The 27514-nt window shown below is 39.3% G+C and overlaps 1 protein-coding gene across 1 annotated transcript in view; it reads right to left on the reverse strand.

Annotated features, from left to right (window-relative positions):
• The window catches only part of LOC128244835 (uncharacterized), a 35722-nt gene extending 13357 nt beyond the window's left edge, over positions 1-22365 (reverse strand). The window contains exons 1-31 of the mRNA XM_052962928.1: positions 22284-22365; positions 21551-21785; positions 19334-19520; positions 18688-18829; positions 17276-17503; positions 16320-16551; positions 15988-16106; positions 15577-15789; positions 14657-15007; positions 13601-13858; positions 13165-13387; positions 12658-12742; positions 12042-12185; positions 11516-11663; positions 10863-11018; positions 10117-10251; positions 8987-9022; positions 8633-8750; positions 7985-8124; positions 7304-7418; positions 6733-6872; positions 6096-6233; positions 5102-5128; positions 4280-4394; positions 3813-4015; positions 3582-3696; positions 1976-2127; positions 1497-1604; positions 992-1106; positions 512-660; positions 143-257 (exon numbers count right to left, since the gene is read on the reverse strand). Coding sequence (XP_052818888.1) covers positions 143-257; positions 512-660; positions 992-1106; positions 1497-1604; positions 1976-2127; positions 3582-3696; positions 3813-4015; positions 4280-4394; positions 5102-5128; positions 6096-6233; positions 6733-6872; positions 7304-7418; positions 7985-8124; positions 8633-8750; positions 8987-9022; positions 10117-10251; positions 10863-11018; positions 11516-11663; positions 12042-12185; positions 12658-12742; positions 13165-13387; positions 13601-13858; positions 14657-15007; positions 15577-15789; positions 15988-16106; positions 16320-16551; positions 17276-17503; positions 18688-18829; positions 19334-19520; positions 21551-21785; positions 22284-22365 — 4724 coding nt within the window. The remainder of the gene's footprint in view (positions 1-142; positions 258-511; positions 661-991; positions 1107-1496; positions 1605-1975; positions 2128-3581; positions 3697-3812; positions 4016-4279; positions 4395-5101; positions 5129-6095; positions 6234-6732; positions 6873-7303; positions 7419-7984; positions 8125-8632; positions 8751-8986; positions 9023-10116; positions 10252-10862; positions 11019-11515; positions 11664-12041; positions 12186-12657; positions 12743-13164; positions 13388-13600; positions 13859-14656; positions 15008-15576; positions 15790-15987; positions 16107-16319; positions 16552-17275; positions 17504-18687; positions 18830-19333; positions 19521-21550; positions 21786-22283) is intronic.
• Positions 22366-27514: the final 5149 nt, after the last annotated feature.

The raw sequence follows: 27514 nt of genomic DNA on the forward strand, positions 1-27514 counted from the left end.
AAGCGAGTTCGACCAAACGGGGTTCGACTGAAGTTCAAACGATGTCTACATGTTTTTCCGAACATCATCCCGTTTACTACTTAATAGATATTTTACGACGGTTAAACAATCATTGCCATCATGGTTGGGTGTCCATGTTTACCTGTCCGTGCACTGGTAGTAGTGGTTCAGGGCGTCCTCACAGCGGCACTGGAGTCCACATCCGTCATACCAGGACTCGCCCTGTCGGTAATACAGGCCCTTGTAGTGACACAGGGCTGAAACAGTTATTTAAGCAACGTAATATTAAAGCATGATAATAATGTAATAAAATCATACTTTCAGACCTAGTCACACGTTCAATACATTGAAGTACAAGGCAGCAATGGAGGCAAGCATCACAATGTATACTACTTCAGGTTCATTATAATAAATAAAAGAAAATCCGTCGGAAAAAAATGCAGCCTTTTCCAGATCGTTGCAAGATGGAAACATTAAATAAAAGTAACATGTCTAAAATGCAGAATGTTACCATCTCCAGTGGGCGGTGTGGTGACGGCGAAGATGGGGGCGGGCGTGGTGACGACCATATTGTAGTCACAGTGGACTGTCTTGCAGCAGTGGTCGTGTGGATCCGTCTGTAGGCTGCACTGGGGAGGCAGGTTCACGTACGCCGGGCACCTGCGCAGGAGTACAAACTAGGTCATGAAAGTCTCATTCTAAACACATTATACTACATGAAATATAAAATTTCCATTTCAAAACAATGTCATGTTCACAAAATTATGGCCAAACTTCAATGTGTGTACGTCACAAATGTAGCCGCTACCCAGGACGACGACTTTACCAAGGTTAAAACGCTACCTCCATTGTAATTTAATGTGGGGAAAAACTGCGCAAATGCCGCCTTAAAGTTAGTATAGTTTTAATGTCAACATAAATGCAACTCATCAATTTACAGTTCTTGTAAATGGAAGAAATAAAATTGCAGAATCGCCTATGTGTTTCTCACCTTTCGGTACACCTGTACTGTCCGGCGGTAGCGTCAAGACACTCACATCGATACTGACAGCCATCGTCCCAGGTGGCGCCTTGTCCGTACGTGTTACTCTTGTACACACATCCGCCTGGATATTTAAAGAAAATTGGTAGAACTCGTTTTTAGAGCGTATGTGTCTTAAATGAAGTAATCATGGCAAAAATAAGATTTATTAAATGTTCAAAACAAAACAGAGACGGGTTAACTAGCTGCTGATGCATTCATTAATCTTCAGAGATCTTCAGATCTTATCCCATGCCACTTTTTTCAGATGGAACGACTTCTATGGTGACTGATGAATGCCATTTCATGTTTTCGCATTTTCGCAACGAAAGGCGAAAATACGCCCCATGACGAATTGTCACCGTATGTATGCATACCAATGCAGGTTCATATAAGACCATAAAATCGCCCGAAATGGCAGAAATCAGCCAAAATGACTTCATGTCCTCGGGTTTATGTGTCATTAGATACTTACGACCACTTCCGGTAATGACGGTGCCTGTGCCGCCGCTACCTGGGGCGGGGGTAGTGTTCATACCGGAAGTCTGGGTGCCGGCTTGGGGCATCACCGGCTGACCATATCCTGCAAGTTATTCAAATAAGAAAGTGTAGACTTTTTTCTTCGAGTTTCGATAAATACTGCATTTGTAAAAATCAATTATTAAAATTAAAACACATATCTAACATTACGGCAGTGTATTATTATTTTTCACACAATAAAACTTGAAAATTTTAAGTTCAGATATAAGTTCCTATTTTATTATCTGTTTAGTCATATGAAATAAAAAGTAAAGGATTTCCAAAATACATTTTTCCTATTGACGTTTTTGCAAAAACATACTTTTATGTTAAAACACTTAAACATTTCTGTTCATTTGACAATGAAAAAATTAAGAAATTTGATAAAGTTAAGAAATGACTTAAGAAGTTTTATGAATACCGCCCCAGTCCTACCTGTGAATGCATTGCCATAGGTAGGCACGATGACCACGGGCTGACCATTGGAGGTGACAGTTCCGACGGGACAGACGGGCTGCTGACAGCACGGGTCATTCGGGTTAGACCGAAGGGAGCATCCCGTGGGAAGTGTGCCGAATGTAGGGCACCTGCGGAAAATACCGGCGATCATAGTATACTAGTATCACACCTGTCACCAAAGATCTCAGTGAATTTGAATTTATATTTCGAGTTGTAGGTAACCGAACATGACGTAACCTTTTGCTTATGTTGTAATTACTTGTGTCCTGACCCATGTGTGATATGAACGAGTAATACACCAGTCAATTGTAACCACGCCCCCCCCCCCCTCCAAGCTCGGGGGAATAGCGGGGACTTTGACTTCCGGTTCAGCCAAGCCCGGGTAAAATATCTGCCCTGCGGGAACGAACTATTGGTAAAATCCCCCACCGAATGCCCCCGAACTCCAGGGACCCTAGGTAAGGCCCAATCTCCGCTTAATTTGGCGCTATGACAAAACCACTGCGGTCACCCGGCCCTGCGGGGCCACCTGGAAAGTAAAAGCACGGCCAGGGTAAAATATCTGCCCTGCGGGAACGAACTATTGGTAAAATCCCCCACCGAATGCCCCCGAACTCCAGGGACCCTAGGTAAGGCCCATTCCCCGCTATATTTGACGCGAAGACAAAACCACCGCATTAACCCGTCACTCTGTGAGGCCACCTGGAAGGTAAAAACACGGCCCATGTCCCCAGCTATCCCCGGTATACCCCCGGACCTGGGGAGGCCATGGTTACAATTGACTTGTGCATAACGGTATAATTTATACAATGAAATATGGTTAAATCAACTTGACGTAGCGGAACGTTATAAATAAATCCCAAGTCCCCGGATGTTGTCCGCGACCAAAGCGTGCATAAATGTATACGTCTATATAATATATAGATTGTGAATGTAACTTCACACTGAGGTTTTGTAAAATCGTGAGTATTTAATGCACAGAATTTATAAATGTTATACTTTGAATTCATTCCTTTATCTGCAATCAGATAAAGAAAAAATCATGAATATCTTAGAGAATATATTTTTTGGCTGGAAAAGAACATGGAAAAAATCCGGTCTTCGAAAATTAGCGGTGCCTTACTTCAAAGTAAGCGAATTTTCTTAAGAGAAATGTCACAAACCTTTTTGTATTGTTTAAATAATTTGACTTTGAACTGAATTTTAAGAAAATGCATGGTTGTCATATACGTGAAACCCTACACATAGCATCTTTATCCGATCTGAAGTTTTGCCCGTTAACACTGAAAAGTATAGGGAAATAGTAGTGTGTAACCATTAACCCCGGTTTGAGTGAAAATATCATTCGGAACCCCTCGGCCATTTTTATCGAAAAAAATATAATGCGTAATAGGCCACTACCGTATTCAACTAGCTATCATTCATATTAATCAAGCAATTGTGATTTAACATCACTTCGGGTACCTTGTTTTATTCTTTACTATTGTCTTTTCAAACTCACGATACATGTACAAGCAACCCCCATTCTAAAATGTGTATAGCATAATATATCAATATGATTATCTAAAACGGATTTACTTACTTGGGTGAACATTTATACTGCCCGGTAGATCCATCCGCGCACACACACGTGTAAGAGCATCCGTCGTCCCAGCGACGACCAACCTGGTACAACGCTCCCTTGTACAGACAACCGCCTGATAAAAAGTATAGATGATTATTTCACCTGTTTGGTGTTAAATATTCACTGCTATTCATTGGTATATGTATGAAACATAATTTAAATGCAACAAAATCCAATGAAAATTCTTACTGAGCGCTCCAGTTATCATGCTTCCTGGGTTTCCGGTCGCCGTGCCTCCTGGCTGCGGGGCCGGGTTGCCACCGATGGTTCCGGTGATGGTTTGGGAGCTCGTGAACGTGCCGGTGTTACCCGTGCACTGGATCGTGGAGCAACAGTCGCCGGTGTTCTTCACCAGCGAGCATCCCAGGGGAAGATTGACGACATCAGCGCACCTGAGATGAACAGCAAGAGTGGTGTTTAACCTTCAGTTCTGCCACAATCATGCGCAAAGTGGTCCGAAAATTGGTTTAAGGAGAACAATATTTAATAAGCATATAGAGAGCTTTTAGAGCGATTTTTCGACCGTCTGTACCCTGTGCGTAGGAGTGCAAACAGCATTTAACTAAAGGTAAATAAAATATTTTCATACAACAAGTAAGCATGCTTCGTAAATTTGTCCTCAGTTGCATACCTTAGCAATGGTCAAATAATCTTACTTTTTCTGACATCTGTAGAATCCATAGGCGGCGTTATCGCATACACATTCCAGTTCACATCCGTCGTCCCATCGCTGGCCTTGGTGGTAGGCCACGCCGTTGTATATGCACACGTCTGTACAGAAAATACAGCGAGACGTCAACCGTAAGTACAATAAACGTCAACCGTAAGTACAGTAAACGTCAACCGTAAGTACAATAAACGTCAACCGTAAGTACAGTAAACGTCAACCGTAAGTACAGTAAACGTCAACCGTAAGTACAGTAAACGTCAACCGTAAGTACAGTAAAAGTCAACCGTAAGTACAGTAAAAGTCAACCGTAAGTACAGTAAACGTCAACCGTAAGTACAGTAAACGTCAACCGTAAGTACAGTAAACGTCAACCGTAAGTACAGTAAACGTCAACCGTAAGTACAGTAAACGTCAACCGTAAGTACAGTAAACGTCAACCGTAAGTACAGTAAACGTTTGAATGGTAATATTTAATTCCATGTCATTTTTGGCATGAAAGTTGCAATTGAAATTACTCCTCACTTCAAAATGGTGAAATGTATAAATAACCATATAGATATGCCGGCGTTTTCACAGGGGCAGGGTGCGCTGCTTTGACACAACCCTTTGACCACGCCCCTCCCCCTATTTTTTATAAAAAATCCCAGGCTTATCAATAATGATTTGGGAACTGTTACTAATGATATTTTTATAACTTTTATTCGATTATCTTTGTAAAAGAGCCACGTTTAAAAGGGATGTTATTATTGAAATATAAGTCCACAGCAATAACACCAAGTTTGTTAACTTAACAAACGGTTACACTCACCGTTTGGTCCCGGGGTCGGTGTTCCATCTGGAAATCAAGACGTTAAACGTTAAACACAGACCACGCCGTCGATACAGTCTCACGTCAAGGGTGTAAACACTCTCTCAAACGAATTGTCGTGTATCTTTTACGATATGTTGATCAAATCATAGCGTATGGATTCGCCAAAACTCATACAAATTTTACTATGGATTCTCTATGGCATTGCATCTCAACGTAACCTGGCCCAAGTCGCCAATGCTTCTTGTTTATATGAATAAGTTCACTACAGTTAATTGTACAATAGTGTTGTGTGTATATAAGAAGGACATTATCATCGTAAACAATACCTTTATACTGCCAAAAGAAAACAGCAACTGTCAATAACTTCGACAATATTTGTGTTTGTGTTAGTGATCAAAATTATATTCAGCCAAAAGAGAAGAAGGTTTTTCTCAAGTTTTTCAATTCATTTATTTCAGAAATCTGCGGTCAGCCGTTAATGATTTTCAGGAGGTGAAGCGGTAAATATAAACAGAGGCTGGCCCAGTATTATTAGTATATACATTCACAAAATATATGGCAATGTAACTGCGACGCACCAAACTGTTTTTGTTAGTACATAGTTTTAAGCATAAACCATAAATTGGTTTCAATATACCAACCATTCAGAACTCCACGGCCATTTTTATCGAAAACGACGGTGCCTCGGATGTATGCCGGTAAATCAGTAAAAGTAACTGTAGTTCGTTACATTTTGAATTTAATCATTAATTAAATGTAGTGTTATACCTTGTATGTGTTGGTCTTAATTTAAACCGATTGTCCGTGAAGTGTATAATTGCAAATATTATATAGATTTCTAAGAGTTAAGTCATTAAGTTTAACTGCTAAATTAAATTACTACGTGATCTACTTGCAGCGGACTGAAACCCCCCGGATTTCTGACATTGTTAACCGTCCATATACATCCGAGGTTGTTTTCCGATAATAATGACTCCAAATGTATACCAACCACAGAATCCGCAGTAATGGGTACACTGATCATGTGCCCAGGCCACATAGTTCGCATCGGCGCATGTTGCCTGGCCATAGGACGCACAGTTAGGAATCTTATCGGTACATGGCACCGGCGTTGTCACTTGAAGGGCCCCTGGAAAAGAAACATGTGATATAAAGTAAGTTGCATCAAATTGAAACTCTTATTCAAAATCAATACAAACACATGTCTAGCAAACATAAATTTTGACTGATTAACCTCAAACTACTTACTAAATAATGCATTTATGGAAATTATTAATTACAGGTAACAAGATTGTAACCGTGTATTAAATAGCAGAAAGCGCAAAAATATTAAATGATTGGTGAATGCTTACTGAGGTCTACTTAAGTTTTATAAGGTAGAAGTTTTGCGTTTTAGGCTCATTGCTTTCAAATTCAGGTATCCTTCATAAGAACCATTGTTTTTGACATTTATTCATCCTTTTTAAATATTAAAACAATATTATTTATTGTGGTAACTCTTGATTGGGAGTAAGAGTGCATCTTTAATGTTTTATCAACAAACAAACTATTTTCTATCAATAAAGCGCTGAGGGTATGAACGATTACATTGCAGATGCATTCCTTGCATTTATTATGGAAATATATACCTGTTCCCTTGCCGGAAACCGTTCCTGTTCCAATGAAGTGGCCATATTGTTTGTTGAAGGTGCAAACCGGTTCCGCACAGCACTTGCCGGCCTGTGTCTCCAAGTGGCATTCCGATGGCACAGAGTCGTAGTGGGCGCAGCTAGATAAAGGCAAATCATTTAAAGAACTTTCTAGGTGGTGTCGAAGTGGCATTGAGTATATAGAAAAAAGATTTATATTTACAGCATAAGCGAGAGGGTTCGGTTTCCTTTTAGATAATAAATTTTGATAAAATTTAATAAGTATCAAGGGAGAGTATTCTTCTTAGCTTTACTTAAAAATTGAATTACCTAACCTTGGCTTTCTTTGTTGTTGTTTTAGTTTTAATCCGGAACTGTCAGCCGTTTTTTTCGCCCCAATTAAACATTATATTTACATTTGTTAATTATTTCTTATAAAAAAGTCATGTTATTTTCGGACATCTCTCGGTTTTCCCGCCTTTCAATCAGAACAATCTATTCTGACGGGTTTTGCCTAAATTGATCTGCAAAGCGGTTAATGGCAAGTATACCAACATTATGCTATACATACACCGACTGGCAGGTGTACAGTCCGACCTCGGCGTCCTGGCAGTAGCAGGTCTTGTCACAGCCGTCCTGCCATGTCTGGCCCTGGTAGTATGGAATGCTTTTGTACATACATACAGCTGCAATAAAAAAATGAAACATAATGAAACCAAATGGCATTTGCTCGGCGTGCCGTCAGTGATTACTTTAAGAAAGGTCAAGTTGAGTATTAGAATGATTTCTAACTGATAAATTTAAATATTCCTTTAATAAAATGCCAATTGTTTATGTGTGTAATTGCTACCAATCTAATTTAGGGACATTATATTGCAGTAATTTCAGAAAAATAATGAAACAAATTAGAATATAAAGAATGTGTTTAAGGACATAATTTTCAAGGTATCAGCTGAAATAGGAGGTCATATCTTTGAACGAAATGTTTTGGTTTTTTTAAAGAAAAGCCTCCATGTTGATTTGCCTCGTCTAGTCCCGTTGGCATTTGCGTTTATATGCACATATTTTCCCCTAGTGTTCATTATCCGCGGGTACAACTTTGCCCCCAGGGTAAACTTTTGTCATATAAAAAGAGCTTAAGTAACCTGGAAGAATAACAATAATCCGCACACGTTGCTTGTAAAGTTTGCAGTATGTAACGGAGGTGAGCGTTCCCGTATATAATTTTTATCAACATTAAGAACCAACGCACCCATTCCATTGTATGTTCCGGTTGACTGGCCGTTGGTTGTAAGGTGGGTTCCCTTGAACTGGCAGACGGGCTCTAAACAACAGCCGCCGCTCTTCTTCACCAGCGTACACTGGGGTGGCATATTGTAGTAAATAGGACACCTGTTGAGGCAGGGGGGAGTGTTAATATTGAATGCAGAGTCTTATTTTCCCTAATAAACACAGAATACAGAAGAATAGCACAAAGCCGAAGCCAGGTCGACCGCTTAAGCGGACAAGGACAATTTCGTAACTCCGGAGTACATTTTAAGATATGACTTTGTCATCGGACTGGGTCGAGAATGTATGCTTATAAACAATTATTTTAGTTTGACAAACATTGTTCTTCGATAGTTTTACCACCGCGTTGCGTTGCCTTTACCTAATTTTGATGAATACAAATGATGATAATGGTCTTGTGGAAGAGTTGACCGCCTGTCATAGAGGAGGTGGTTGGATCCTCACTCGGGTTGTTTAAAAACTGGTATATGAAAAATGGACACTAGTACTTGTTCTTACCAGGTAACTAGAGTTTGTTACCAAAAGCTATCAGCTTTCGTCACAATCGAGCTTAAATTAATTCGTATTCACTAGAAAATTGCGTCCCGCACGGGAACACTGCGAAACGTACTTGTTGTAGCAGCTATATTTGCCCATAGTTGCATCGTCACAGGTACATTCGTACATACAACCGTCGTCCCAGGTCTGGCCTTGAGTGTACGACTTCCCATTGTAGTAGCATCCTCCGACTGGAAACAATAAACAACGCGTTTAAGCCCACAGCCATTAAACTATATACTAAAATAGGTTAAAGAAGTATGTTAAGTTTAATTAGGAGATATAGCAATTACGTTTTGTAACATATGGAGCACTTAGGTAAACAGAAATAAAGAATTTCTTTATGTAGACGTGTAATTTCATGCCACGGATCAAACCATGTTAAACGCTGAATCTCAAAGCTCGAAAGGAACGAATGAGTACTCACAGAACCCTGTAGTGACGACCTGTTGATTGTTGATCTCTGCAAAACCGAAAACACACGTTATAATAAAACAAAGCAAAGCATCTGGCCCCGATTTCTCGAAACTTCTTAAGTCCCTTATAACAGGATAAAGCTAAGCTAACTATTTTTGTTTTTCAATAAATTGCGTAACATTCACTTCTTAAGGAGTTCTTATACATTAGATAGGAATTATCATTATAATAACCACGATAAACTATTTTCCATTTATCAAAATTCAATTCAAGTATGTATTTTGGCTAATTGAAATGAGCTACTTAAGTCTGTTAAGCTTAAGAACTTTCGAGAAATTCGGGCCTGACTGTCAATCTGTACATCTGACTAGTTTAAAGGTAAAACTACCATTGAATTGTAATAAATGTTTCAGACTCAAAGGAACCCGCATTAATTTGATGTATTTATTTAGATCATATGAAAATTGTAAGTTGTAGGTACATTCGCATCGACAAGACTTTCAAAACGGTATGTCTTATGACAAATTCCCGGCGAGCAATAATTGGAGCCATAACATTTTGTTTTGCAATGAAAATGCTCTAATGCGTTTAGTGTTTCTTAATTTTATGTTCTGGATGAAATTAAAAAATGGGGAATGAAGTTCCGCATATGATAAACTATGTGGTTCCACAAAGCATTGCCGTGACCATGTATTGTGTTAAATGTTAAACTTCTGAACAAAAATCAAAATCTACCCTACTCCCAAATAAGATTAACCACAATTAATAATATTGTTTTAATATTCAAAAAAGAGAGAATATATATATAATGGTTCTTATGAAGGATATCGGGCTTAATTAATAAAACACGGTATTTCAACCTTATGAGACCCTATGAGACTATAGTAGATCACAGTAAATCTTTTAGCATTCACCAATCATTTAATATTTTTTTGCGGTTTCTGCTATTAAATACACGGTTAGAATCTTATTATAAGTAGTTAACATTTTCCATAAATGTATATAATTTAGTAAGTAGTCAAAGGTTTATCAGTCAAAATTGATGTTTGTTATACATGTGATTGTATTGATTTTGAATAAAAATGTCACTTTCATAAGATGTCTAATGTTTTCATCGACATCGACTATTGGAATACTCACGGCAGTATCCGCAGTATCGCTTGCAGTTTTCGCGCGCCCAGGGCTCATACTGGCCAGTACAGGAAGTGACTGGGTATTGGTTACAGTCCACCAGCTTGTCCAGACACGGCGGGGGAGCCGTCACCCCAACCTGGGCTACAATACACATTTCAAATTTTGGTATTACTTATAATACAGTGTAAATACGCGTGTTTATTTTATCAAAAATAAAAGTGAATCTAGTCTTAGTGATGTTCCCTACATGATATTAGCTAGTATATATACAAGAATGTATTAAATACAACCTGCTCGATGGCGGTGCACTTCATTTGTGTAATCTTGGACATCGGCATTGAGCTTTAAAGCTGCACTCCCACAGATTAAACGTTTTGACATTAATTTTATTTTATGTTTGTCTTGGAACGAGCCCATTTTTGCGAAAATCCATTGACACCAGTTATATAAGACTGCTGATAAAAAATCAGATCGCAGATTTTTATATTTAATTTCAAAAAAATGATGTTTTATGCATTTTTGTTTAACCGTTAAGCCATAATATATTAATTTTCGAACTGATTTTTGTCAGCTATCTTATATCATTGGTTTGCAGATATTTACGCATAAAATTACAAGACAAAAAATAAAAAAAATAATTCTAAAATGGTCAGTCTGTGAGAGTGCAGCTTTAAAGTGTACGCAAAAGGTCTAAATTAAACACAATGACTCTAAATGTACATATTAACATGATATAGTCATTTATTACTTACGACAAAAGCCACAGCTTGCAGCGCAGTTGCTGTGCGACCACTCGGCGTAGCTCGTGCACACCCCGGGTAAGTCATACGCTTTGCAGTTTGGCAAGTTGTCCTGGCATGCGTGCGGAGGAATCGTTGTCATCACTGTCTGGCCAGTTGGGGGGATCGCTAATAATTTGATAGTATTGAGTCAGTCACCCATCCGCCAAAATTTAGTGTCGAGTTTAAACAGTTGTTATTTTTCTTCTATTTTTGTCATTCGAATACTTTAATACCATTTATATAATCTTTGGATTTGTAAAAGATATCAACACGGTTAATTCTTCTTCATAAGTAATAGTTAAATGACACGAATTAAAATCCTTGTGATTAAGAATCGGCGGAACGAGCGTCGCGAACGAGCCCTTCTTAATCATTTAGATTTTAATTCAGGCTATCTATGTGACTTAGACTACAACCTCGTTGGCTGATACATTTTAAACGCAAAATCTGACGCAGGGAGAGTGTATCGGATGAGCGGCAGTAGGCGGACCTTTAAACACCCGCGAAAGTTGAAATTCTTAATGATTAAGCCTAGAACTAAATGATTGCCTATCTTAAATTCCATTGGCTGAAAATGTAGGTTATATTCTAATGATTTTAACAAACTGGCACCCAAAACCTACCGGCGCATGCCTGGCTGTTGAGGGAGGCGGTGATCGAGGCAAGCTGGCTGAAATCCTGCACGGTAAGCACATGGGAACTGTCCGGGTCGCTCGCGATTGCGTTTAGCTCCGACGTATCCACACCGCCACCTACACCGACAGCAAACACCTGTATCATAGAAAATAAGATGTTTTAGGTTCCCAATACACTTTTTACAACATCAACGAAGTTCACCTACATCAATGTTAAAAGGACGATGCACGTGCTTTGATGCCCGTCTATCATATTACATGTTCTTCGAGATACAGGGATCGATTAATCAAATAATATGAGAGGATATTTGACAATACATATGGAATGGAGTATAGTGAAATCTTATGTTATCCGTCTTCAGAATTACCCCATAAATAACTGCCTACAGGTGGAGTATAAAAATCGTACCTACTCGCGATATAGAATAAATCAAAACGCATCAAAGCTGAGTATCTTCAATAAACAAAACATTCAGGTTACACGAAGAATACTGTATCCACAAAACTGCTGTACCTGAACGCCAGAGTTGCGAAGTTTCTGTGCCTCAGCCAGAGTGTTAGGTCGGTTTGTCGACCGTCCGTCTGTAACTACGATGGCGATGTTGGGTATGCCAGGACGGTCACCGTTGTTCTGGTTGAATATCGTGGTGTAGGCGTCCTGTTACACAAAAGGCGAACGGGTGTGAAATAACAACAACAACCTCTACTACTACAACTACAGCAACAGCAATGATATAATTATCACCATAATTACCGGAATGGTCTTCAAATTACAGAGCTTTGTCCCTATCTCGTCAACACCGTTATGCCAACGCCATTTTATGTGATTGTTTATATTAAGGCCGATGTCCCATAGTAACTTTTAAATGACATAAAAATTAATACTTTTACGATAACCGTGCGTGATGGTATATTGTGAAAAAAGAAGGCAGCAAGTCATGTTAATTATATAACTTCTTTCGTGTCAATCAGAGTCCAATCAGAACGAATTGCTGAAATAAACAATAGCGTCATTATCGCTAGCGGGATATACAATATGACCCTGTATTTTCTATACAAAATATTAGGCGAAGGTAAATATATGACTTTAAACACTGAACATGGACGTGTTAATACTAATATACGCGTACATGGAGAGCCTGTCCCGTGTTGGTGGTTCCCTGCTTGTACGGGATGTTGGCGATGGCCTGGTCCACCTGCTGCTGGGTCGTATACCTGGACAAATGGGAACGAGGGTTGAGTTATTTCCCATTGATGCCAGGTAATTTGTGTTCATAAAACATAGATGCCACTAAATATAAGTGTCGTTAGTTCTTACCCGGGCTGTAGTAAACGCCCCTTACACATTTTTATTGAATACGAGAGTACCAGCTAGACAGACTCAAGGTTTTATAGGCACAAAATACCAGACAAAGTGTTCACGTTATAATGTGTTCTCTATCAATTCAGTCCGTGCAAGGAATTCATTTTACTCGTGCAATAAAATCGCGGTTATCAAAACTTACCCATATTTACGAAGACGAGTGCATATAATTCGGATATTCTTATCGGACATACTTTTTTCGGACTGTCGAGGTGAATGTAAACATCTGAACAAGGCACATACGGGCAAATATGTTTCAAATCTCAATATTTACCTGTTCAGATTAAATTGTGGGAATGTTCTGTCGCTGAAAATCTCCGTTGCAATGCGCACCTTGTCTGGACCGACGTCAAACTTAGATGTGACGTCACGAACGAACTGGAGCATTTTTTGGTAGTTGGTGGCACCAATACTTCCGGAAGAATCGAGAATGAAAGCGACGTCGGCCTTGGCCGCACAGTTAGGGGCGGTATGCGGCTGTGCATGAGGTTTCGATACTGTATTGAACAAAAGAAAATTGATATGAAAATATAAGAAAAACGGCTAGAGAAAACCTTGGAATTCAATACCATTCAAAAATACACAACCATTATACAAACTATTCTTCAATCACCAAGAGATAGAAAGGTAGTGAACATGGCAAACACTTGTTAACCGAAGACTCATTATACAGTGTGTTTATGTGTTTAGACTTATGTTTAGATCGTCACCTTCACACGCTTTTGTAGACAGGAGGGCATTCAAGGAGCTCAGGGCAGAAAACGAGTCGGCAGTAAAAACGTGGGTACTGTCTGGGTCAGAAGCGATCTCGTTGAGCTCCGACCGCTCCACACCGTGGCCGACACCGATGGCAAGGATGGTTATGCCGGCGTCCCTGGCCGCCTTCGCTTCCGCAGCCGTGAGGGTCGGGTTGTTTGACTGTCCGTCAGTGACCACGATGGCGATGTTGGGTACATTGGCTCTGTCACCTTGATGTGGGAACATGTTATATTGTAATGTACTATCGTTTTCAGATGATTTTTTTTTCGGTTACCTAAACATTAACTAATGCCGATAGTTTAATAATGAGTTCCTCGTTTAGTGCATGTATGGTATTGATTGATGTGCTTTTAAAGCTGCACTTTCACAGATATACCATTTTTACTACTTTTTTTTTATTTTATGTCTGACATGGAAAGAGCATTTTAGCGTAAATATCTGCAAACGAATGATAAAAGATTGCCGACAAAAAATCAGATCGATCGTAGATTTTCATATTTCCGTTCGAAAATTAATGTTTTATGGCTTAAACCGTTACCAACGTTTTTTTTTTGAAAAATGCATAAAACATCATTTTTTTAATTGAAATATAAAAATCTGCAATCTAATTTTTGCCAGTAGTCTTATATAACTGGTTTCCATGGACTTTCGCAAAAATTGGTTCGTTCCAAGACAAAAAAAAATATAAAAAATGTCAAAACGTTCAATCTGTGAGAGTGCAGCTTTAAAAGGGATCTTAATTACTTGTATATTTGGCTTCAGCGATCATAGAGTTTCCATTATTTTTCTTAATCTCAGTGTTTATGATTTTATTTTTTTAACAGACTGCAAAATCAAAAAAAGTATAGATATTAATGCACGCAGTATCGTCCAGTATGCATGCTAACATGACACAGTGTTTACATTCGAAATACACAAACTGTCATTGTGTGAAAAGCCAAACTTTTTATACTGTTGTCTGAGAGGACAATACAATTAACTTGCATAAAAACGTTCAACTGGCATACCGTGCGCGGCGGAGAAACTGTCAGTGTGCATGAATCGGAGAGCCTCGCCAGTGTGGGTCAAGCCGGAGTGATAAGCGATGTTGTTGATGGCCTGTTGGACGCTCGTGCGGTCTTGGTACGTGTTCATGTAGAACTCTGCCTTGACGCTCGTCTGGAACGTGTCCACGCCCACCTGGACGGCGTTAGGCCCGATGTTGAAGCTGTTCATCATGTCGTGGACAAAGCCCTTCATTGTCTGGAAGTTGGGGGAGCCCACGGAACCGGAAGAGTCCAGCAGGAACATAATGTCCGCCTGGGCTTGGCAGTCCGCCTTCGGAGCAGGCGTCGTCGGCGGCAACGTTACCACTTTGACTATTTAAAAAAATCTATATTAATAAAAACATTAGATGTATATGTGAGCGTACCTACTGTGACGTTGACGTTAACTGTCACCCAAAAAGGTAAATACTTCATAGCTTAAGTATCATCAATTAAAAGGTGATGCAATGGTTATAATTAAAGTGGCATTCTTATTCAAAATCAATTTATACACATGTATAACAAAAATAATTTTTGATTGATAAACATTAGACTTCTTACTAAATAATGCATTTATGGGAAATATTAACTACTGAAAACAAGCTTGTAACCGTGAATTTAATATCAGAAAGCACACAAATATTAAATGATTGGTGAGTGCTAAAAGATTTACTGTGGTTTACTATAGTCTCATAAGGTAGAGAGAGCGTCTTTTATGCTCATTTCTTTCAAATTAAACTCGATATCCTTCATAGGAAACCACTGTTTTTGACATTTATTCATCCTTTTTGGAATGTTAAAACACAATATTATTACTGGTAGTAAATCTTATTTGGGAGTGAGAGTGCATCTTTAAGATAACACACAGAATAAGCCAATTCGGATTGTTGAACGCTACAAACCTTCACACGCCTGGTGTGACAGCGAGGCCTTGATGTTGGCGAGGTTGTTGAAATTGTCCACTTGGAACACGTGGGAGCTGTCCGGGTCCGTTGCCATTGAATTCAGCTCGCTCTGTTGGGCGCCAGCCCCAACACCTACCGCAAACACGGTGATACCATGTGCGCGCAGGCTGGCTGCCTCTGAAGCGGTGGCAGCGGCGTTGTTGGATTTGCCTGCGTATGAAGATCATCAGTATAAAAGTGCTGGATATGTTAACGCAGCAACATATATCGATTGGTAGACAAATACCTTCTCTATTTTTACATTATGGACAAACGCTCGTTTTAAGTAAATGAAGAAATACTCCTTTTAAACTCAATCGAAACCCACAAGTTTTAAGCCATAGATCAGTGTAATCAGATGTCACGAACCGTCAGTGACGATGATAGCGACCTTGGCGACATTGGCCCTCATGCCGTTGGCGGCGGAGAAGGACGTCTCCCGGGCGTACTTGATCGCCTCAGCCGTGTGCGTTGTGCCAGATGTGTACCTGGTGAATTAATGATGAATATTATTCAGACGAAATCTCAAGGATCATCATCATCATCATCATCATCATCATCATCATCATCATCATCATCACCATCATCGCCATCATCATCATCATCATCATCATCATCATCATCATCATCATTTTTTTTGGTTGCATATTAAAGTGTGACGTCATTTTAACGTTTAATACAAATGTATGAGTAAAACATACTGAGTGCTTGTAACTGCGTTCTTGATGGCGGTCTTGTCGTTGTACTTGTTAAGATGGAACTGGTTGTAGACCTTCGTGTCAAAGGTCAGCAGTCCGATGTGAGTCTGGGTGGGGCCGATCGGGAACCCGTCTACCAGGGTGTTGACAAAGCCCAGCATTTTCTGGAAGTTCGAAGCCCCGACGCTCCCGGAAGCGTCCAAGATGAACACAATGTCCGCGGGCTCAACACAACCTAAAATGAGCAATGTGTGAGATTGTCTATTGTTTATGGTATACTAACCAGCGTTTTTGAGGAACTTTGTCAACAACTTAAGATTCACAAACGAGTTCGTATACGTGTATTGTTTATGGTCTTATTGCCATCGTGTTAAAGGATTTTCGAAGACAACTGTAAGATGTACAATGCACTTTTTCGTATACATGAATTGTTTATGGTTAAAACTTTTATTGCCTTGATGTTTAAGGAACTTTGCCAACAACCATATAAAAATAGTTATGTCCTGCTAAAAATAAAACGCCGGGATACAGAAATACAGCGCGGAAATAGCCAAACAACCAAGAACTCATACTCGGAACGCAATACAACTAATCTATTTTTATGATTTTGTCGTCTTTCTGCTAAACATAGAGCGCATTGAGAGAAAAAAATGGGTTAAAATGAATAGAAGTAGTTCTTTGGAATTTGCGGTCTTAAGACTACCTGCGCGCATGCGCAGATAGTCTAAAAATGAGCAATGCATGAGAGTGTCTACCGTTTATAATGATCATTGAGTTTTTGGAACTTCGTCTTCATAACATCAGTTAGAATCGATATTTGAATATCCCTGTCGATCAAGGGAAGCACGTGTCTTTATTTTCAACGAATATGCAACTCGTAAGACCGTTAATAAAGGTTAAGCAGCGAGTATCAGGATGCGTGCCTACACGTATGCAGAGAACTTTGAACAGATGCGTACCAGTAGCCATTGTGGCTGGAGGGAGCGTCTGAACCGTGGTTGTCGGTGGAGGTGCCGTTGGGCAGGCGGCCGTGTTACACGCGTGATTCTCTCTGGCGTTTCCGGTACAGTCTGCTCCGCCGTTAGCCGGGCGCGGGTTGGTGCAGGAGCGCTCACGGAACTGAGTGCCGCTTCCGCAGGACTTTGTGCACGGGGAGTATGATCCCCACGTTGTCCAAGCTCCGTCAACTGAAATATGTTTATCAATACTAGAACACTATGATTAACGGGCAATTTTAATATATAATTTTACTACCTTATTAAGTACTGTCGAACCGTTCCCGTTGGCTATAACTGAATGTTAAGGACCGATTTCTTAATAATGAACGTAAGCATTCCCGGTTGGCTCAAACTTTCTGAGGCTCGAGGTATTTTCGCCGGTCCCGGGGAGTTCCGAATTGTTTATAATATACGTAAACGATATATTATAAAAACGGTAGGAGCACAGTGCCGCGTTAGCTTGCACGACTACTGTACTTTCAAAGGTCATTGAGTCTCTATATCGCTCAACTGTATATACAAACACACCATCAATGTTATTTCTCATTAATATGAACAAGACTGAAGCAGAAAATATGGCATTTAAAACGTTAACAAGATTGTTCTAAACACGACATTGTGACCTACTGTTTACTCAGCATGACATCTGCCCTGGTTAACAAGCGCTCACGTTTGTTAACTGTTTTGTTTTGTATTCCAGGTATATGTATATTTGTTTGTTTATCCATTGCAGCCCATACACTAAAACCGCGGAACCAACTCGCAAACATTAGGACCATGTAGTAAGCCTTCACTGAACCAAGGGGTAACCTTGAACTTTGTATAGTCAGCTAACCTTGAACTTTGTATAGTCAGCTTACCTTGAACTTTGTATGGTCCGCTAACCTTGAATTTTGTATAGTCAGCTAACCTTGAACTTTGTATAGTCAGCTAACCTTGAACTTTGTATGGTCCGCTTACCTTGAACTTTGTATAGTCAGGTAACCTTGAACTTTGTATGGTCCGCTAACCTTGAACTTTGTATAGTCATCTAACCTTTAACTTTATATAGTCCTTCAATGTTTAATTGAATAGAAATGTGGCATCTAAAATTAACGTGGTGTTCAATGTGCAACGATTGAGTATGTGATCAGATATAACCAATAACCACACTTAATCTTCTGGTCAAGTGTTAAGTAAGATCGGTTTGACACTTGAGTATATACTGTAGAGTGCAAACCCGGTTGTTGTTTGTATGATTTCACCTAGTGACCTACTTTTTACCCCAACACAGTTCATACTCGTACTTGACCTAGATTCCATTAATACACACATTCCGACCAAGTTCCGTGAAGAGTGTGTGTTGAGGTTAGCTTAAGGTAGACGATACGTACTTCTGCACGCTGTTCTCTTCAACTCGGCCTGTAGGGTGTTGAGGGCATCGAAACTGCTCACTTCGAACACGTGATGGCTGTCCGTGGCGATCGTCTGCAACTCTGCTTTGTCCACGCCGGATCCAATACCGATCGCGAAAATCTGAAATCCGCGATCTAACAGTTAAAGCATAAGTTTTTAGAATACTTATTTATATTTTGATGTCTTTAACAATGTCGAGTTAAATGTGAATGTTTTTATAACTTGGAGCTGCAAAGTAAAGACCCAAAATGTAAAGTTCTTTATGCACCAGCCAATTGTACCCCCCCCCCCCCCCACACACACACACCACCACCACCACCACCACCAAGTCCGGGGAACAACGGGGACTTTGACTTTCGGTCCAGTCAATCCCGGGTCAAATCCCCGCCCTGCGGGAACAAACTGCTGCTGCCCGCCAAATGCCCCCGCACCTCGGGGACATCCTAGGTTAGGCCGATTCCCCGCTATATTCGGCGTAAAACCAAAATTACCGCCTTCGATCGGCTCTGCGGAGCCACCTGGAAGGTAAAAACACGCCCCCGCTAACCCCGGTATACCCCCGGACCTTTGGGGGCCGTGGTTACAACTGACTGATGAATAACAAGATTGTATCCATGTGCATACCTTAGCGTTCAAGTGACTATGAATGCTTGCAGCCTCTTTGACGGTTTCCACCGGCACGTTCGACTTGCCGTCTGTCATAACAATGAGGATGTTGGCGACTCCCGCTCTGTCGCCGGCGGCGTGGGTGAAACTGTTCGCCTCCACATACTTGAGGGCGCGGTCAGTGCGGGTTCCGCCAGATATGTAGCTGAAAGGTGGAATAAAATAGTTCACATGAGTAACCAAAACACTCAAGTCATGTATGAAACAGGGGCGGGTCCAGAAATTTACGTTAGAGGAGGCGTTACTTAGTGGCACAACCTTTTGACATTCGCCCCTCTCTCAGAACCGAACTTGAAATAGTTTAATACGATGGGAGGGGGAGGGGGGGGGGGGGGCGATATGGTGCTTTTGAGCTTATTTTTTTCTCCTTCAAATTCAAAAATATTACAGTATAGAGAATTTTTAATTTTGTCAAATCTCGTTTTATGTTTATGGCAATGTATTATTTTGGTGATATACATGTTCAAGTATGTATAAAATATAATTTTGGCTAGTTGAAATTATTTATTGTGACTTTAATGAGTCTTTGTCATCAAGCCACTGTGATTCAGATAAGGCTAAGGTCCGCACTATTTTTATATTGACGTAATTTCGTGATAAAGGTAACTCGTATATCTGTCATAATTTTGTACATAAAACAAAAAAGGAGTGAAGCTAAGGCCCGCCCCGCCCCAGCCGCCACCCCCCCACACGCACACCATTACAAAATCGGAAACAACCCTACATTTAAGACTTCTCTCCTTATTTATATCATTTAAACGTCGATATATATGAATAGACAACTTAATAGCAATACAGACAAAGATACATTTTTGTCAAGCGATTTTCTAAAGATTCTTTATGGTGTTTATGAGCATAAATGTTGTAACATGTACTAATATGAAATATTATACATTTAAGTAAATAACGTGGCAAGAAAAGCTAGGTAATATGGGTATGTAAGATTTTGTCCGACTATGCAAAAAATGGACGAGGAGATCTGGGAGTGGGGGTGGTCCCGGTCTGAATACGCAAAGTCAGTTAACAGAACATTCGTTATTGGGTGTAGATGTGGATCACGGACCATTAAAACAAAGCGCATCACGAATAAATAAATAGTGGCTCCGATAACTATATTCAAAACAAGAGAACGTAACGTCCTTCACCCCTTTAGTACATTTCCTATTTGTAAATACATTTCTGCACGTGCAGGAGATATGCGAGCAAGCACGAAATCAATGCACAAACGTATAACCTAAAATTGTAACATTGACCTTGGACTGGCAAGGATACAACATCGGCCCTCTGTGTCGGTCTGAGGGGACCAACACGTGACCAAAGTTCCGGGGGGGGGGGGGGGCGTTCACTATAATTTAATGAGCTTAACTATTGGAATATTGTGCACTAAGACAGAGTTCCTTGCATCGTTTTTAAATGTTTATGCCTTATCGTGTTTTCCTCATTTGACTTTAATGATAAAAAATGAATATGATTTAGATACAGATTTTTTGTTTTTACCTTTTACGTCAAATGAGTTAAACATGATAAGTATTGGGCCCTTATTCGCTAACGTATCAGAATAATGCTCAGAAAACTGAATACTTAAATGTTTCAAAATACATGTATCTATAATGCCACCAATGTGTGCTTGTAGAACAGATTGGTTGTGAAAGATACAGAATTTTGAATCTTCTTTGTTCATATTTACTAAATCTGAGTCTCAAAACGTTAGTGAATAAGATGATATACGATACAGTCGAACCCCGTTGGCTCGAACTCGTTTGGCTCGAATTCCTCCTTGGCTCGAACTGGATATTAAGGACTCATTTCATTATACGCTTGGTTGGAACTTTCCGAGGCTCGAGGTATTTTCGCCGACCCCTAGGAGTTCGAGCCAACGGGGTTCGACTGTATGTTGTTTAACGTGTATCCATAAGAGACCCCAAAAATGAAAACAGAGCAGCGAAGAACAGAACAGAACAGAACAGAACAAAGCAGAACAAAGCAGAACAGAACACAGTAGGGAAGCAAAACATAATAGAACAGAGCAGAGCAGAACAAAACATTGAATAACAGAATATAATAAAGCAGGGCAGAACAGAGCAGACCATATAGTATACTGGTATATATATATATATATATATATATAGTTAATCGTTTTACACAAATATATATATAATCATTTCATGAACTTACTGGATACCATGGATGGCTTGCGTGAGGTCATGTTTGTCACTGTAGGTATTGAGGTTGAACTCGTTGTGTGGGTTCGTAGCGAACGTTACCACGCCGATCTGGGTGTTCCGGGGCCCGATGTCAAACGTCTGGGCAAAATGCCCCACAAAGTCTAGCTGCTTCTTAAAGTTCGCGTCCCCGACGGATCCAGATGAATCCAGCAAAAACACTATGTCGGCGGGGTTCGAGCCACAATCTGAATTAAATCAACATAATATCACAGGTTTGACGAAGATTGTATTCTATAACAAATACATGATATTAGGTTTGATGACAAGTTTTGTTTAAACCAAAAAATTGTCATTTTAACATTTTTTTTGAGCGACTATTTTTTTACGGCCAAATAATTATAGAAATGGAAAATCCTAGGAAGTACTAAATCAGTCAATATTATAGTACTAAAAACCTGAGTCGATATAAGTGGTTAATTGAAAATATTTTAGTGTCATAGTTTCATTATTTTGCTACGAATTGAGTGAATTGAACTTTTATCCAGGATCATAAATGAACACAAAGTTGAGGCAATAAAAAATAGGTCTTACAATTATAAAAATAGAATTACAATTAATAAAGAAAAACCTTCATGGAAACAGATCCCCTGCATGGCAGATACACAGAAGTTCAAATTCATTCGGTCTGATATTTAAAAATGTTAACGGATTAAAAAGATGATTATTAAATAAATAAAGCTTACTGGAGGGCGGTTGTGTGGCCGCTCCGTCCGTCCTTCCGTTCACAAGAAATGCCACGAAGGCCAGAATGTAAAGTCTGTTCATTGTTTTGACCTGAGTGTTTAACAAGATCTCTGAAGGTCCTTATATAGTGGTCTCGCAATGTGAATGAGTGGTTTAAAGGGACACCACATACACCTGGGGCTTGTGCGTCTCAATTCTGGATTATTATTTTTTTGCATTTATAATTACGTACTCTACAATTCTAAATGAATGTGGTTGAGTAATTAAATAGTCTGTTCAAATCAAAAGCTCGCCAATCAAGAGGTTGTGGAACACTACTTGTACGGGTACGTGCATGTGTGGACTACTTTTTGTGCGCTACGTCACCCATGTATGTGTACATTGTACACGTTTAACAGTACATGTACGATAGCACGAGAAAAGTTATTTGTGTGTTAACAGCGGGTCTGCAAATACAAGTTTTAAGATAAATTTAATAAGCTACACGTTCAAGTCCACATACACATCGTATGTCGCGCCGCAACCTCTCTGATATTTTCCCTTGCTTCATCAGTTTCTTTCTTGTGCTATATCTTCTATAGTTCATGTAAAAATAGTGTAAACTAATCCAATTTTTTATGTTATAAAAATAAAACACTGTGTCAAAATGGTAATACGTATTTCAACACTTCTGAATTAGATACATTCGATATATATTTTTTTAAGACTTACTTGCTAGTTCAAAAGACAGTTAAAACAACAGTAATTATAGTTTAGTTTTTTATGTATTTAAGTCCGATTTGAACGAACGCTATGGTGACTATGTGATCCATTTCCAAGCTATGGTGGACATTTAGATTGATCTCAACATGCAAGACTTCTTTGAATGGTTTACATAATATCATGACCTTGATGTTATGGCGGCGAAGATCCAACATTTGTTGATTTAGTAAAATGTGGCACAAGCATCACGAGTAACGTTCAATGTGTAGAAGCTATGAAGCGCACACGATGTGCAAGGCTACAACACTGCCGGGATCTAAAAAAGTGACCTTGGCCTTGTTGTGTCGAAGATATGAAGCGCACGATGTGCAAGGCTACAACACTGTCGGAATAAAACAATGTGACCTTGACCTTGGTTTGTTGAAGCTATAAAGCGCTCACGAGGTGCAAGGGTGCAACACTGCCGGAATCTAACAATGTGACCTTGACCTTGGTGTGTTAAAGCCGTGAAGCGCATACGATGTGCAAGGCTACAACACTGTCGGAATAAAACAATGTGACCTTGACCTTGGTTTGTTGAAGCTATAAAGCGCTCACGAGGTGCAAGGGTGCAACACTGCCGGAATCTAACAATGTGACCTTGACCTTGGTGTGTTAAAGCCGTGAAGCGCATACGATGTGCAAGGCTACAACACTGCCGGAATCTAAAAGGTGACCTTAGTTTAATCAGTTTATTTTAATGGTTGTCGTATATTTTTAGCGGATGCGATATGCTAGGTAACAACCAGATCTTGTATTGCGACCTTGACCTCGAATCGACGCGGAATCACCACATCGCCTTGATGGAATAGAACCGGCAAACCAAGTTTATAAGTGCATATCACTCAATGGACAGTTTATAAGTAGGAGCCTGAGAGATGGAGGGCACTTAGCCCTGATTGGTGACAAATGTTTCATCAACTGGTATGTGTCTTCGGATAAATGAAGCGTACACGAACAAAATAGTTTAGAGCTGACAACAATTAATCCGAGGGCATTCCTATTTTAAAACCGCTTCAGAGAACGCATCGGAGATTCGCATTATCAGCTAACGGTTTGAATGTCCCTTTAATAAAGGCTCGGACAAAACGCACTTTGCTATCGCGCGATGTAGGCCACTATTTGTCCTTGCATACGTCATAATTAAATTGGAGCATCAAAACAAATATTTTCCGATATGCATTAAAATAGTCAAAGTCAGTAAAATATGTATATTAGTAAAAGGTGACGGTTAAAACATAGTTATTTAAACCAGGCACTGATAAATAAGTTTTTTTTTTGTTTCTTTAAGCTCGTTTATTACGAAAGTTGATAGCTTATAAAATAGCGCTCTCGAGAGTCCGTTTCCTGGGTAGAAACCAATACTGTTGTCAGCATTGAGAAGGCATGAAAAGGTACCCCTGGTGTGGATCAAGCCCATAACCTATTTGACACATCACTAGATAACTCTTTACCCCATTTTTTGATAAATTGAACTGTGGTCTTCTGCAGTGTGTTATATTACAGTATGTGCATGATAATTCCAATACAGTTGAGATAAAGTGTGCTTCACAGTAATAGAATATATCACAAGTCTCAAGTTGTGTCATATCAAGTGAGGGAATGGACAAATATATCACGAGTCTCAAGTTGTGTTATATCAAGTGAGGGAATGGACAAATATATCACGAGTCTCAAGTTGTGTCATATCAATGGAGGGAATGGACAAATATATCACGATTCTCAAGTTGTGTCATATCAAGTGAGAGAATGGACAAATATATCACGAGTCTCAAGTTGTGTCATATCAATGGAGGGAATGGACAAATATATTACGAGTCTCAAGTTGTGTCATATCAAGTGAGGGAATGGACAAATATATCACGAGTCTCAAGTTGTGTCATATCAATGGAGGGAATGGACAAATATATCACGAGTCTCAAGTTGTGTTATATCAAGTGAGGGAATGGACAAATATATCACGAGTCTCAAGTTGTGTCATATCAAGTGAGGGAATGGACAAATATATCACGAGTCTCAAGATGTGGCATATCAAGTGAGGGAATGGGCAAATATATCACGAGTCTCAAGTTGTGTTATATCAAGTGAGGGAATGGACAAATATATCACGAGTCTCAAGTTGTGTCATATCAAGTGAGGGAATGGACAAATATATCACGAGTCTCAAGTTGTGTCATATCAATGGAGGGAATGGACAAATATATCACGAGTCTCAAGTTGTGTCATATCAATGGAGGGAATGGACAAATATATCACGAGTCTCAAGTTGTGTCATATCAATGGAGGGAATGGACAAATATATCACGAGTCTCAAGTTGTGTTATATCAAGTGAGGGAATGAACAAATATATCACGAGTCTCAAGTTGTGTTATAGCAAGTGATGGAATGGACAAATATATCACGAGTCTCAAGTTGTGTTATATCAAGTGAGGGTATGGACAAATATATCACGAGTCTCAAGTTGTGTTATATCAATGGAGGGAATGGATCAATATATCACGAGTCTCGGGTTATTTCATGTCAAGTGAGGGAATGGACCAATATATCACGAGTCTAGGGTTATTTCATGTCAAGGGAGGGAATGGACCAATATATCACGAGTCTCAAGTTGTGTTATATCAATGGAGGGAATGGATCAATATATCACGAGTCTCGGGTTATTTCATGTCAACGGAGGAAATGGACCAATATATCACGAGTCTCAGACTGTTTAATATCAATGGCGGAAATAAACCAATATATCACGAGTCACAGGCTGTTTAATATCAATAGCGGAAATGGACCAATATATCACGAGTCTCAGACTGTTTAATATCAATGGCGGAAATGGACCAATATCATGAGTCTCATGCTGTTTAATATCAATGTCGGGAGTGGACCAATATATCGCGCAGTCGACAGTATATGAAATGGAAGGTAAGATTTAATTAACTGGCAGTTTACTAGACTTAAAGCCGAATGAAACAAAAAACATTAAAATAGCAATTTGAGACAAGGAATTATACTAAGCGTCAGAGACAAATCTAGAGAGGCTTGAGGTTGCACTCAGACGTTACGGTGCAAAACTGGTATGGTGTCAATCATAATTTTGAATGACTAAATGCAAAAAGTTATATAATATACTAAGTAGTAATCTTTTGGCCCCATATAAGTTCATTTAGGTACAAGATAAATGAAAGTGGAACGAGTCAAGGGAGAAACATCAAGGTGCGGTGCTGACAGAGTTCATAATAAATCGCATCAGGTCACTACACTAGAATTTTCTGATTTTGAATTTCACTGCATTAAACACGTCTGGTTCGGTGATAAGTCGCATACTTTTGGCCCGAGTGTACGCGCATTGCAGGTTCAAACAGGAGTGGCATTAATTACTTATAATTAAGTCCAACAATAGCCTGACCTTCGCAGGTGAAATCAGTACATAACAGACTAGTGTGATTGTCAGATACCACAAAAATCACTAATATTCAGAAAAGAGCGATTAAGCTAATAATGAAGTCGGGAACTAGCCACTGTGGAAACATGTTCAAACAGTCAGGGTTGCTATCTTTTGAAGACAGGTGCTATTATCATCTTTCATTACTTGTTATCAAAAGCATGAAATGTTTGACTCCTTCGTACTTCACAGAATTGTTAACATTTGCCAAAAATGAGCCCTATAACTTGCGTTCTTCAGAAAACAAGGATCTTTTTGTTGTAAAACCTAGAACAAACTATATCAAAAATACATTTGCCTATAAAGCAATGAAAATTTGGAATAATCTTCCTACATACATTAAATGTCAAGATAAGCTATCAGCCTTTAAACATGTATTAAAAGGCTACTTATTGGCAGAATAATTTTATCACATGAACAAAAAATCTTGGCACTTTATTTACTTCACATTATAATAAATAGTTCATTGTTTACATGAATTGTGTTAATGTATGTATATGACATTCTTGCAACAACTTGTAATGGATACTACCAAATATGTAAATATATTGATTGAATGTGGTTTTACTGAATATATCTACATTATTTACAGTATGAAATTATTGTAATTTATAATCATCATATTAAACTGAGTTGTGTTTGTCGAAGAAATGTATGATAGTGATAGTGTGATTGTATGTTTTGTATGTTGCTTAATATGTAACTTAGTACATGTGTTTTTGTAATACTTTTTGTGTGAAGGCCATGCTGGAAATAAGTAGTATGTCTGTAATGATTGTACACTTAGTATGTAACCTTCGTTAAATAAAGTTGTTATTATTATTATTCCCAAACAAGGGCGCCGAACTCAAATGCCAACGCTCGTCCGGTTGTTTTTTTCACCGGTAACTGTAATTAGTGAAGGTGCGTAACTCAACAAGCATTCAAGTCAGCGTAATGGGACTCGATCCGGCCCATACATGTTTGCTGTTGTTAATCATTGATTATAACATAGTCGTTGAACACATCGCCAGAACATTGTGGCCCTTGCAATTAAAACTATGTTAAATACT

Source organism: Mya arenaria, chromosome 8 (genome assembly GCF_026914265.1).
Source record: "Mya arenaria isolate MELC-2E11 chromosome 8, ASM2691426v1".
In the NCBI taxonomy this organism is placed as follows: domain Eukaryota; kingdom Metazoa; phylum Mollusca; class Bivalvia; order Myida; family Myidae; genus Mya; species Mya arenaria.